The 14,548-nt window shown below is 44.3% G+C and overlaps 1 protein-coding gene across 4 annotated transcripts in view; it reads right to left on the minus strand.

The window, feature by feature from the left end:
• The window catches only part of INSC (INSC spindle orientation adaptor protein), a 137,209-nt gene that overhangs the window by 16,890 nt on the left and 105,771 nt on the right, over positions 1-14,548 (minus strand). For all 4 annotated transcript variants that reach the window (XM_054525924.1, XM_002822000.3, XM_054525925.1 and 1 more), the window contains 2 exons: positions 8,543-8,714; positions 4,347-4,525 (listed from right to left, as the gene is read on the minus strand). In XM_054525924.1, coding sequence (XP_054381899.1) covers positions 4,347-4,525; positions 8,543-8,714 — 351 coding nt within the window. The remainder of the gene's footprint in view (positions 1-4,346; positions 4,526-8,542; positions 8,715-14,548) is intronic.

Genomic DNA, 14,548 nt, shown 5'->3' on the forward strand with positions numbered 1-14,548 from the left:
CGTGCTTTCTGTACAGCCTGTAGAACCATGAGCCAATTAAAACTTTTTTCTTTACAAATTACCCAGTCTTAGGTAATTTATTTTTATTTTTATTTTTGAGACAAGGTCTGGCTCTATCGTCCAGGCTGGAGTACAGTGGTGCCATCTTGGCTCACTGTAACCTCCATCTCCCAGGCTCAAGCCATCCTCCCACCTCAGCTTCCCAAGTAGCTGGGACTACAGGTGTGTACCACCATGCCTGGCTAATATATATATATATATATATTTTTTTTTTTTTTTGGAGAGATAGGATTTTGCCATGTTGCCCAGGCTGGTCTTGAACTCATGAACACAGGCAATCTGCCTGCCTCAACCTCCCAAAGTACTGGGATTACATCAGGCATTTCTTTACAGCAATGTGAGAACAGACCAATACAATCGCCACCACATTAACTATATTTCCTGACCCTACCTTCCTGTTCCAAAGCTTACATTCCCTGTCTCAGACCCATCCCAGTCTCTGGTTCTGTTAGAGAACCCATCCCATTCATTATTGAGTATTCGCTTTGGTTCTAAGTACTTTAAGAGCGTTATCCCATCTAATCATCATAATGACATGAGGGAGGGAGCAAATGTTATTATCCCCATTACACAGATGAGGAAATTGTGGCTCAGAGATTAAGTGATTTGTCCAAGGTCACATAGCTGGGAAATGGCAGAACCAGAATGTGAACTCAAATCTGTCTGAACTAAAAACCTGTGCTGTTTCTAATATGTCATATATGTATATGACAGAGCTTTATAAACTATAGAGAGATTTTGAGATGTGAGACAAAAATGAAACCCCTAGTGACTGGCATTTCCTGATAAATGGTATTCACAGTGAGGTCCCAGAAATGTTACAAAATCTAGTCATTCTAAAATGCCAAACAGATGAAGTATTACTGTGGGAGTATATACTAGCACTCCTTCCTTTATGAAAGCAGTTAATTCCTGAAGTCCACAAAAAGTCAGACTCAGTAAAAATCTCTATTATATATTAGATAAGATAATCAGGTCTCTTCCATCCTAGATTGTCCCTGCTTGACAGACAGGCCAGAAGTTCACCAATACATTTGGAGGCAGCCCGTTTCCTACCTCCCCCTGTCAGATCTGTAGCTGGATTCTATGGGCAGTATGGCTCCTGGAAAATACCTCCTGGGCATGAAAACATAGGACTAATCAGATTGCTTGTCAGGCTTCTTAATGGCTGACCATGTCAGCTGCAGCCCATGCCACCTTCCTGTAGATTAGCTGAAGGGGATAGAAGAGCCTAGGTCCAAGGCTGCCCTCACCAATGTCCATACCCCAAGGGTGGCGACAGGATAGGCATACCCAACGAGGCTTCTGTTGAACAAATTAAGTGGACCTGGCTTGCCAGGATGATGGAGGGGTTCTCATTGTCCAAACAGAGATAGTCTGTATAGATCCAAGACCAAGAGGCTTCACACAGCATTGGCGTCATTGGCAGATTCATTACCGGAAGCCTCATGGGGCATTTAATCTCCTAAGTATTTCAGGGGGCGGTGAGCACTTCAAAGCCTAATTCATCTTCTTTGTCTTCATTACAGAGAGCCCTCTGATCACCTTAATCCTCCTGCTGCCACAGGAAAGAGCCATTTGTTTCTTTAATGGGTGCACTTTCACTAGCTAAGTGGTTGTTCTGAGACAGGGCAGAAGGTGAAGCCATCCTGAGGACAGTGGGGGACGTGCCTGGCTCAGACAGTGGAGTAATATGAAAAGGTACCGACTCCAGGTGCAGAGAGAACTATCTGCTGGCAGCGTGACCACATTTTCTCCCTACCCTGATCTCCTTTTCCTAGGACTCACTGAGGCTTCAAGAGGGGGCTAGTCATTCCTTGTGATAAGAAGGGGACTTCTACACATAGAGACACAGGACGTTCAAGACGGAAGAGGTCGTGCCCATTTTACAGATGAGGGAACTCCTCTCTGGAGGTTCCCATTCAATGCTGTGTGCCACACATTCAAAGGCCAATTGTAATAACATTGACAGTGGCTTCCATTGATTTAATAGTTTCTATGTGCCAGAGTCTGTACCAAGAGTTTATATTTATTAATTTATTTAATTCTTATTTCAACTTTGTAAAATATGTATTATTTGTTTTCATTTTACAAATTAAGAAAGTGAGACTCAGAGTGAATTGCCCAAAGTGACATGATTATTAATAGCAAAAAAGCTTCAAACTCAGGTTGTCTGAATCCAAAATTCCTTGTCTTATTGCCTCACTACTGGATCTTGTATGAAATGACCAGAGTCAGCCACAGGAGAGGCACTTGAAGGTGAAAGAACCTAAAATTATGTCAGGTAGATGAAAGACCCAGCAACTGGAGGTATCTATCTGAACAGAACATGAGCATGAGCAAGGCAGATCACAAAGAGTGGGCCCTCCTGTCTCCCTCCCTACTACCAAGGGTATGTCTATGGTAGACATGGGGTATGTCCCCCTCAGGAGTCAATAAAGCCAATAGCCAACCAGGAGGCCACCACTTTATCTGTTACTGTCATACCTTCTCTCTACAGGGACTTCTCCAACTCTTAGAAGTAATAAGATTAGACTGGAAAGGAAGTCTGGAATCATACATATTATACATACTTTGGAGGGCCAAGTTGAGGATTTTTGATAATTCACTACTCATGCTCTTTAGAGCATCAGGTTTAAAAAGTAATGATATTCACCATTTATTAAGAACTTAGTAGGGGCTAAGCCTTATATCAGGTCCTTGCATATCTTATTACACTCACCCTCATAATAACCCTGCAATATAGACATTCATGTCCCAATTAATAGATGCGAAAACCCAACACCCAGGAGCCTTTGACTTGCTCAATGTCACTCAATTGATAAATGGCCCAGGCAGGACCAACACCCAGTCTGTGGTTCAACAGCTGCACTACCTTCTTTCTTCAAAGATGACAGCAAATGAGAGTCAAAGATCAAGGTCTAAGTCAGGATTTAAATTTAATCCTCATTTAAATGCTGGCTAGCTGCCTGCCAACCATTTAATTTTGGGGACATCCTCTTGAGCCAAAATATTCTTATCTATAAAATGGGGCAAATATCACCAGTGTCACAGTATTATTAGAACCCTCATACGCAAATGCTTAGATACTAGAAAATTATCTCCAAATAGGAGCTTCTATGGTCAGCTGTCCTTTCACAGGCGATTCTAAGGATAAGAAATAACTGACAAAGTTTGGGGAACTTCACCAAGGGCACCAGCTCTAGGCTAGAGGCCTTAAAAAATCCTAGGGAAATACAGAACATGGATCATGCCCTCAGAGGAAGAAAATCACATGAAATAATTAAGAGGAATAAACGTCATTAGATAAGTCAACACTGCATTGTGAGGTATGAATTCTAAGAAAAAGAGGCAATTCCAGAAGGCCGAAATCATCAGGGAAGGCCTTGCTGGAGCTGCTGGCATGGAACAGAAACCAAAGCAGCTTCAGTTAAGAGGTAAGCCGGGAAGAGGTGATGGTGTAGGGGCTAAAATGCAGACAGGAATAAGCTGAGTTGAGGATGAGAGGATCATGTAACTTAGAGCTCAGGTACTGGGAGGAATTTACAGAGACCACCTAATCTACCACCCCTACTCCTTGGTGGTGATGTGGGAGGCCAAGTGTGGCCAGAGGTGAAATAGGATAAAATTCTAGAACATCAGAGTTCAAAGAGCCTTTAAAATACCCCCATTCTATGTTTTCAAACACTTTTAGTAGTAAAACCCCCTTTCTACCAAAGAAAACCTTTCATGGAGCTCAAATATACAAAGACAATTATGACTGATGCAGAGGCTGAGGCCCCGAATGAAGGTTTTGCTCCAAGCCCCTGTTTTTCATGGAGGTAAAGAGGGGAGCAGTTCACTATATGGTTCAGTGTCAGATGGCCACCAACATGACCAGGACACAGACCTTCAGAGGAGGTCTAGGCACCTTCCATGGGTCTTTCTGCCTCCCAGAACAGGCAATCTGAATAGAGATTGAGGAAGGCCCTACAGTGGTTGGGATGGGCAAAGCAGATAGGAGATCTCATAGAGAGGCTTCAGGGTCAATGAGAGACACAGAAAATATATTCCTTTACCTTCCTGCAGCATGTAAAGCTCATAATGGGATGGGCAAAGAGGGTAGGAGGTCTCATAGAGAGGCTTCAAAGTCAATGAGAAACATAGAGAATATTTGCCTTCCTACAGCATACAAAACTAACAGGACTCCCATGCTTTCTCCCCTGCCTCAGAAACTAAGTGCTGGCCTCCTAACCTCTGTCTTCATGGCTATGGGCCCTGGGCTCAGTGCCTTCTGGGCGTCTTACCTGGTCCCGAGTGTAAGGCGTGTCCACTCTCTGCTTGTCACTGCAGGCTTCCAGGAGGACACGGATGGCATTCAGCTGCAGGAGCATCTCGCATGCCATTGTGTCAAAGAACGTGATGTTGGCAAGGGCCGCAGAGGCCAGTAGGAAGACTTCCCCTGATGAGGCCTCTTGGCACAGTTCTGGATGGCAAAGAGAAAGAAAATAACTTCCATGCCAAGTGTTTTCATATCAGTTGTCTCATTTGGTTTGCACGATACCTCTGGGAGATCTTTTGAGCAGGTGTTATAATACCCATTTTACGGATGAGGAAAGTGGCTACTAGAGAGGCAACAGTATCTATCTACCCAGGTGGCAAATGGGATTTGAAACCTGGTGTGTAATTCTACTCACTCCTTCATCCAATAAGTATTTATTGAATGAACACTATGTGTCAGGTGCCACTGGGGTCTTGGGATGGCATAGTGAACAAAACAGGTCAGGTCCTTGCCCTTGTTGAGCTCACACTCTACTAGTGGGCAAGAGAAAATAAGCTTTTAAAAATTACTATGCATAATTACAAAGTCTGATAAATATGAGGGAGAAAATAAACAAGTGCTAAGACAGAATAACTAGTGGTCCGCTGAGGTGTGCAACAAAAGGTGTCCCTAAGAATGTTACTTTACATCTGAGACCTTAAGGGAAGAAAGGGGCCAGTCATAAAAATACCTGGCGAAACAGAATATTCTACACTGAAGGAAAAAGAGATACAAAGCCTGTGAGTCGGGAAGGAACTCCCAGTCCATGTGTGTCTCCGGTAATGCACACTAGCCTGCTGCTAAGCTTGCCTTAAGGAAGAGACTAAAGGTGAAACAGAGAGACTATACCCCTCCAGCTGCCATCAACAGAGTCTCGGTGCTTCCTTTTGGTCCCAGGATAAGGGTCATCTGGCAGCAAGAAAGTCCTATACCAAGCTCCTGAATGTCAGGCTCTTTATCTCTAGTCCTAGTGGTCCTAGCTTAGCCCTAACCAAATTCCCCCATTTACCATCTGTAATTGTACTAAGGGCCTTTAAGGAGCAGAGTGACCTTATCCTTCCACCACCTGACACATCCCCCATGGGCTCCACAGAATCTGGAATGGACGCCCACCTCAGGAGGAGGCATAGATGGGCTCTATCCATGGTGCTTCCCCCATTTCAGTGGACCTGACGTCTGGCCCTCAGCTCCAACTTGACTACCAATCAAGGTACTTCTCTGGTCCAGGCCCTCTCCTACTGATAACACCTTCACAAAACCACAGGAGGCAAGGCCATACTTCAGAAAAAGAGTCCCAGGAGAGAAAGAAAGTTTGGGAGACAAAATTGAGCTGTGTTCTATCCTGATCCCTAGTTCTTGCCTCCAGACAGTCTATACTTTCAGGTTCTGAAGCAAATGCCACCTCTTGGCACCTACCTGTGAATGCACATTCTGATCCCTACCTTTTAGTTTTAGTAGTAAAATCCTTTTTCTACCAATAACATTAGTCAAACACCTGCAGTGGGCCTTGCACTGTGCCATTAAATTCTGAATACCCTCAAAGTAGAAAATGATTGTCCACATTTACAACTAGCTGAATCTTAGAGAAGCTAGTAGTAGCAGCAGCTACCATTTATTGAGTGTTTACTCACTGCTGTACATATTTTTTACTTCATTACATAATTTAATCCTTACAACAATCCCATTTTTATCACTATTTTGTAAATAAAGAAATTGAGGATTCAAATGTTAAGTGATTTGCTCCTGGTCTTATGGCCAGTAAGTAACTGTTTGAAGCTAGAATCAAATCCAGGTCTGCCTGACTCCAAAGTCCCCATTCTCTCTACACTCCAAGTTGCTTCTGGTCTCTCAGCCTCTGACTCATTCCCAGCAATGCTTCCACAGACGTGGGTTTCGGTTCTATCAGGAGGGTAATGCCTCCCTCTGGGCAATGTTGCTCCCCACAGCCCAGGTTTGACCATTAGATAAGTCAAACTCTTGATCCAACCACCCAGGACTGGAACAACAGATTAGCCAAGGTATTAAGAACTCTGATTCCCTTTATCCAATGATTGCCCTATCCTCTGATTTTGGGAAAATCACTGGAGTCCCCAGCCCCTTCCAGGCCACCTCCCTATATCCACGGTTTTGGGTGAGTCTACAGAGCTCAGCGGCCCATTTTGCTGTAAGATTCCTTCTAGGTCCTAACACTCCCCCTCATTCTCATTCAGTTGCTATTGCTGCCGACACAGCAATTATTAACACAACCACCTAAGTGCCTTTTAATTTTGCTGCACATTTATTTGAACTACAGTCTGAGTCACCTGGGATGTGTTAGGAAAATTAAATTGAGGATTCCAGTGACTCATTTATAAATGTTTCCAGGGAATGGCAAGAAGTTGGAGGGCTATTTCCCACCAAAGAACAGAGCTCTGGCTTCCTGCCCAGAAGATATCTGCTGAATCTCAGAGTGGACTATACAACGCATCTTCATCAGGATGAAATAAATAGGAAAACCCCTTGGCTCAGGGAGAAACCCAGCCTGGACAGTGAAGCAGGAATGAATATATGACAATAGTGAAAGGTCACTTGGACTACATGTACTTTTGTTTATTTAATAATGTTTATAAATTGAGAAATTTTCTATGAAGTTTACAATTTTTGTCTTATCTTTAAAAGTCTATGCCTTTCCCACATGGTAATAATCAACTGAAATTTACCAGTGACCACCCCTTTAGACAGTGCATGGACTTTTCAATTTGACACAGGACTCAAACACCTTTAGTCTTCCACCTGGCTCTCTTCAACTCATTTATGTTTCTTACTGGGCTCTGGTGGATGTTGAATATGAGACTCCTGGCATAAGTGAGTCCTAATGCTGTTTTGTGGCCTTGGGAAAGTAACTTAACCCCTCTAGGCTTACATTTCTTCACCTAGAGAGTATGGTTAGAACTGTAGGGTCTCTTGAGCTCCCTCGAGCCAAGACTTTCAACAATGGGCTTCCATGTTTTTTCAGTTTTGAATAAATGTGGACATTGGCAAATTGATTTCTCCCAAACTGACCTGTGAGTGTCACTGCCCCCATGACTAGAATCAGCCATAAACTCAACTTAACTGATGTCTTCTATGTGCAAAGTCCTTGCAGATCTCCAAATTCTAGAGTTAGAAGGACCCTTGAGAGAAACAAGTTGCAATGTCTTGTTTATATTACGAAAATTGTGAAGTGGGTTTTACAATGTGACATGGTAAGAAGTGAGTGGCAGGATCTCACACAGTACCAGCACAGGCTTGCTGCACATAGCCACTTGAATGGATGAGTGAAAAGTCTGAGTCCAAACCCAGGGTTCTGACTCCTTGCCCAATGTTCTGTGTTGCCACTAAGTTCGTGCTATTTCAGATATTCCCAGCCCTGGCATGGTGACTCCAAGCTAATCCTAAATTTTCTGATGAAATTAAATTTCATTCCATTTCAATTAGATACAGATACAAAGAGAGTGACAGAGAAATAGAAACATAGATCACCACTAGCACTTTTAAAAGAAAGAGGTGGGTCACAAAAAATTCCCCGGGGATTGTTATCCAGACCAGCCCTTTCAGTTTCTATAATTTAGCAAAGGAAAACTAAGAAAAGAGCATATTTTAGATACAGATCTATGATTCTCCTGCTGGGGATACATATGTTTGAATAGGTGAACCTAGAGGAGTCAATGCTTTCAAGGCCCCATGATCTGAGACCAACGGTGGGATTTTCAGGCAGCAGGTTGTGGTGGGCTGGTGCTCTCTGAGAAACCATTTTCCCAAGTCATTGCTGCCATAGTCCCTGGGTACAAGGACTGAGACTTTAGGAAAAATGCCTATCAGAGTCTCTCAATCTGAGTATCTGAATGTCAAAATTTGAGGCCCCACTCCTTTCTGGGGCTTCTCCTGGACTCCCTTCTGAAAGGCCAATGAATCCCAAACTGACAATAATTCAGGTTGCTTCTCAGAGAGCCACACACATTTTAATAGGAAACTCTTGACAATAGAGCTCATCAAAGCCTAATTCAGATCCATTAATTGTGGGATTTCAGCAAATATGATAATCTATGCAGGAGATATTTGGGGTGCAATGAGTGGCAGATGGGAAGGCCTTCCTGGCTATTTCTGCAGACAACTGTGCCAAGGCCTTCTCTCCTAGTGGTCCCGCTGCCCAGGGTGACTCACTGACGAGGGCTGTCACAATCTCCTCCATGCTCTCCAGGAAGCTACTGAGGTGCTGGGTGACGGGCAGGTGTGGGGAGGTGACCTGGGCCACCACAGCCGCAGCCTCAGCCCGTGTGGCCTCTGAGTGGCTGTCGTCAGTCAGGATGTCGGCCAAGCACAGAACACCATCCACCTGCAGATGGAGAGAAGGAGCTCCCCTGTGCATCCTGGGTGGACACCACTGCCCATGACATTAATGAGACAGATACAGATTCAACCCCCAGTACATAGAAGCCAGCTCTGGCTTCCCAGAACAGCCCAGGACCCCATGTGGAACCAGGGACAATCCAGTGATAAGGCCCTCATAATGACTCAAATTCTGGCACCTGGAGGCCTCTCCTTTGAGTCCAGCAGAGATCAGTAACCTTCCATGGGCCTCCTAGATAGCGGACATCAAGTCAAGTGTCCAGAGGCAGGACCCTGTTCATCCACCACAGCAAATTGTCATAGAAAGAACAGTCACTTAGAAATCTCACATCCCCAACCTCCAATCCCCTCTTCCTTGCTATGTGACTTGGCGTTAGTCACTTACCCTCTCTGAGATTGTTTCCTCACCCTTCAACAGGGTGTTGTGGGATTGAAGAGGTAAAGCAGGCAATGCCTGATCTAGAAGAGATGCTCAAGAAATGTTGGTTTCTTCCTCCCTTCCTCATATTTAGCAAAAGGATGAGCTTAGTATTTCCTTCCCTATCTTGTCCTCCACCATCCTCCACTATAGAAATGGGGCTGCTTCCCTGGAGGCCTTGCTTTCTGTGCCCAACCAGTAAGCTGCAAATCTGAAACTGGTGGGACATTAGTGCCAGATAAGAACATGTTTCCAAGCTCTGCCCAGGTCAGACCTGCTCTTGGCATAACAGCTTCTGCTGACCATGTGCTTACAGTGTGCCAGGTACCATTCTATAGAGTGCACATGTTATTACACAATCTATTCCTTACAATAACCCTCTGAGGTCAGTATTATTATTCCCATTTTACAGACAAGAAAGCTGAGTCACAGAAAGGTTCATTGACTTGCCCCAGATCAAGAACTTTAAAAGCAGTTAGATTGGTATTCAAACTCAAATGGTCTGGTGTCAAAACCCAGGTTTTGAACAGGATATTATGCTGCCTCCTAAGAAGTGGCACCTGAGCTCAGACCTCAGCCTCCATCGGAGTCATTACACAAGACTTGCTGGAGAAAAAGAGGGCAGGAGCTTGTCAAGGTTAGCTCTGCAGTGCTACTGCAGCCCCTCAGATGCCCTGGACACCAGCCTGCCTGGGGACCATGCCACCAAGCACCAAGTCCTTCTCGGGTTGGGAGTGGGAGGTAGGGATGAGGCAGGGGAAGAACAGGAGAGGTGGGGTGAGGAGCAGCCCGTGCTCATTCCCTACACCTGCCACAGACCTGAGGCTTCTGTCCCTACGTCTTCCTGCCACTCAGCTCCAATGGGCCTCTAGACGTCTGCATTTTGTTTGACTAATTATCACCACTGAGTTCTGTGCCTCCCTTAAAAGGCTCTTGGGAGCTGTAAGGGCCATTAGCTGTGAAAGCCTTTGGCAATCTCAGACTCAAAGGAGACAAATGTGGAAACAGGAGCCCAGGGAACTGTCCACAATAAAACTCACCTGGATGTGCTTAATAAAAGGGAACAAACAGCAGCCATGCAGTCCCTGGCAGAATTGGACTCATGCCAGGTGTTTAACTAACAGGCCTTCAGAGAGAGGCCTCGTTTGGGCCTAGAAAAGGGAAGGGAAGCGGGGGCTAGAAGCAGGAAGCAGCCCTATTGCCAACATAAGAAACCTCTTACCCCATCTGGCTTTTATCCCTTTCCTCCTTCCAGCACAGATCAAGCTCATTGCTAAGAAGCTATAGGATCATTAGTGGGGAAATGTCTCAATCAATCCCGTCTCCTTCATCTCAACATGGTTGCAGATGCTATCCTGGTCTGCAGCTCAGATGTGAATACCAGTCGGACCCAAACCAGTAACTTGCCCTAATCCCCAACACATGCTTGGAGATAGGCCAATCTGAACACACCAGAGAGGCCAAGGATTTGATGGTCCCCAGGGTCTGCTGCCACCCAAGGCCTGGCTGCCAGGCCTGCTCCCTAGTCCAGACTGCTGCTCTGAAACCCCATTGAATAAAACATCCCTGACATATACTACATGCCAAGCCTTGTGCTGGGAACAGTGTCCACTGCAGTGGGGGAGGTGATTCACATCTACAAATTACAAATGAAGATGCTCTACAGAGGGGCCTCCTGGAGGCTACCCTGACTTAATGTCCACACCTCAGGTGGGAGACGTGGCCTTCTTTCGGTCTCCCATGCCCAAGTACCTTTGCTATCATTGTCACATTTATCACACCAACAGGCCCTGTTTCTCCAAGTGAGGTCTGTGGACCAGCTGCATCAAATTTAGTGAGAGTTTCCTAAGAGCAAGTTCCTGTACCCCACCCAGACCTATTCCACCAGAATTGCCAGGGAGGCTTGAGAATCTGCTTTTTAACAGCTCCACAGCTGACTTTCATGTGCCAGCAATTCAGAGGAGCACTAATACAGTGTGATTCTCTGCTCCTTTGTCTGTCTGCTCCCCAGTACCCCTGCCATCTCTGCAAGCCTGCGGACCACAGCTTGTTAACTCTTGGCTGCTCGAGGTCTGGCATGTAGTAGGCTTTTAGTAAGTGGGAAATAAATACAATAAAGTAAAATTTGACCTAATGCTTAAGGACACACTTTAGACAAGCAAAGCTAAAGGAATGGCGTTGTAGATGGAGGAGCTATTGTGAGCAAAAGCAATTATAGGAAAAGATAGCATTGGAGAAACAGCCAATATGAGAACTTAAATCGATTCTTGACCCCAGGAAAGTGACCCCATTCTGATGTAGACCCCGATTTCTTCACTGTCCTTTGGTTTCCAGAGGATGTGTGGAGTTGTCTATACAATTGCCAATTGCCCATCGTCTTGCTTCCCTTGTAATTTGTTTTATATGCTTCAGATCTCTTTTGGTAACTCACTAATTATCCCTTCAAAAGGGAAATATATATATGTACATATATATATATAGAGAGAGAGATAATAAGTTTTAACAAATAATAAAATGAACACCTGTACGTGTAAATGTATATGCCTAATATCCAAAAATTCTAGTTCTAGAAATAAAATCAAGAAAGTCCCCTGCACACCTTTCATGATCTCATACCTCTGATTTCTCCTGCTGGATGGGCCATTACTCTGAGTTTTATGCATATTATTCCCTTGTTTTCCTCAGAGGTTTATTGCACGTATCCACTGTTAGTTTTACAAGATTTGTACTTGACATAAATGGTATAATGCTGAATATAGCAATTTACTTTTCTCTCCAGTCAGTATTTGTTTATGAAACCTCTTCTTGTTGTTGCATGTGGCTATGATCCATTTATATTCACTGTTGTATGGTATTTCATTATATAAATCAATTTCAATTCATTTATGCATTCTCCTGTCGATGGGTGTCTGAGTGGCTTCCCAGTTTTTGCTATAATGGACAGTACTGCTATAATATTCTTCTAAATGTCTTCTGGTGAACATGTGCCAGTTTCTTCAGAGATCCCAATCTAGGAGTGGAATTCCTAGGGCACAGTGTTTCCGCATCTTTAGCTTTATTGGTATTGCCAAATTGTTTTGCAACATGATAGTAGTAACTTTTATTCCCACCAGCAATGCATAATCACACTGAACACCAGATTCTTGCCAATACTTGCTACTGGCAGATTTTTAAATTTTTTGCCAATTTTATGGCTATAAAAATTGTATTTTAACCTGCATGTTTCCACTTACTAATGAGGTTGAGAGACTTTTAATATCATTATTTTGCTTTGATTTGGTTTGTTTTGGATTTTGTTTTTTGCAAGTTGGATCTCCTCTACTATGAATTGCCTGTTTAGCATCTTTTCATAGGGGCCAAATTTTCCTAGCGTTTCGTTCTGATGCAGCTGACCAGCCACTTGGTCTGCTGCCAGCAAGTTGATCTTCATATTCATTACCATCTCAGCAGCTCTTGCACAGCCCAGCTCACCATAGTAGGAGGCCACTCAAGCACCCCACACCACTGGGTTCTGGGCTTCCCAGCACCTGAGGCAATTCCTGTAGCATCAGAACATGCACAGACATTAGAATTAGGCCTACCTAGGTCTGAATCCTGCCTCTATCCTTTACTAGCTGAACAATTTTCTTACCTACTGATATGGTTTGGCTGTGTCCCCACCCAAATCTCACCTTGAACTGTGTAGTTCCCATAATCCCCATGCCATGAGAGGGACCTGGTGGGAGGTAATTGAGTCATGCTGTTCTTGTGATAGTGAGTGAGTTCTCATGAGATCTAATGATTTTATAAGGGGCTTCCCCTCTGCTTTGCTCTGCACTTCTCCTTGCTGCTGCCATGTGAAGAAGGATGTATTTGCTTCCCCTTCCACCATGATTGTTAAGTTTCCTGAGACCTCCCCAGTCCTGTGGAACTGTGAGCCAATTAAACCTCTTTCCTTTATAAATTACCCAGTCTTGGGTATGTCCTTACAGCAATGTGAAAACAGACTAATACACCTACTTTGAGCTTTTATCTGTAAAACGGAATAATACCAATCTCATAGGTTGTTTTTTTCCTCCTTATAAAATGGGCCTAAAAGTAACAACTTCAGAGGACCATTGGAATTATTAAATGAGAGACTGCACGTATAGTGCCTGCCACATGGTGGCACCATCATCCCCTCCCCTCCTGGTGATTCCTAGACTTGGGGCCCTGAATCCTAGGCTCACCCCACTTCTGCCTGTCCCAGCCTCCTCACTGGGCTTCTCTCCAGAAGTCCTTTCTGCACACGCTTTTTGGAACTGAGACCCCACCAGGAACCTCAGCTCTTTGGATTGGGGCCCAAAGTTTAACCACTTGTTTAGACATCCTTCAGTCATGCAGCCCAGAACCAGGACTTTTAAAATGGAAGTGATTTCTGTTTTGATTCCTAACTAGGAACAATGCAATGAATAATTGCAACTCCTCAGAAGGGAATAAAGAGAAAATCAGTACTATCCCTGCATTTCTATAGTTCAATAAACATTTCCTGAGCACCTACATTGTGATAGGTGCTGACCTGGGCAGTGACACAGAGATGAAGCAGAAATAAATAAGATAGAGATGAAGACACAAAGACACACAGCAACAAGAAAATGGAGAATGAGACAGAGAGAAAGTGAGATCGAGAGGGGAGAGAGAAATTATATGCTTAAAAAGGATTTGAGAAATTGTCTGATGCAAATCTCAGTCAATCAGTTCCTCTCTCACTTGACCTCCCTGTAACCTCCACTGCTCCTGAGAATCCAGTTCTCTCCATCTTGCCCTGATCTCCTGCTGAGACTTTATGACACCACACTTTTAGGCTCCTCCCTAGCTCACCACTTTTTACCATTTGCTCTGTTGGCCTCTCCTCCTTTGCATTCATCTCAACTGGCATATACCAGGTTTTGCTGCCAGCCCGCTTTACTCCATATCAGACAAAGGCACCCAAATCCAAGTTGCCTCAGTGACTTGCTACAATGACCCCTAAACCTAGCCCTCTTTTCTGAGATCTACATCTACATTCCAAACTGCTATCTTATCATTTTATACTTAATTCCAAACATAATTTGCCTGGATATTCCACAGTCACCTCAAACCCAATTCACTTAAAGCTGAAGTGGTCATTTTCCCTGTTTTCCCTCCTTGCTCCCCTCTCAGAGCTGGTCAGATGTCACTTCCTTTGTGAACATGCATGCACCTGCCTCACCCAGAAGAGGTCATCTCTGTTCTCCCCATTGCCACATCACTGTGGTCTGACCTCAGCAAGAACACCTATCAAGTTAGATGGTCTCATCTGGTAACATGCACATTCCCCAAGTAGATTTGAGCTACTCAGGGCAGCTCCTATACCAAATTTTCCCTAGGTCCTCAGCATCCAGCTGAGGCCTAACACACAGCAG

Source organism: Pongo abelii, chromosome 9 (genome assembly GCF_028885655.2).
Source record: "Pongo abelii isolate AG06213 chromosome 9, NHGRI_mPonAbe1-v2.0_pri, whole genome shotgun sequence".
Lineage (NCBI taxonomy): Eukaryota > Metazoa > Chordata > Mammalia > Primates > Hominidae > Pongo > Pongo abelii.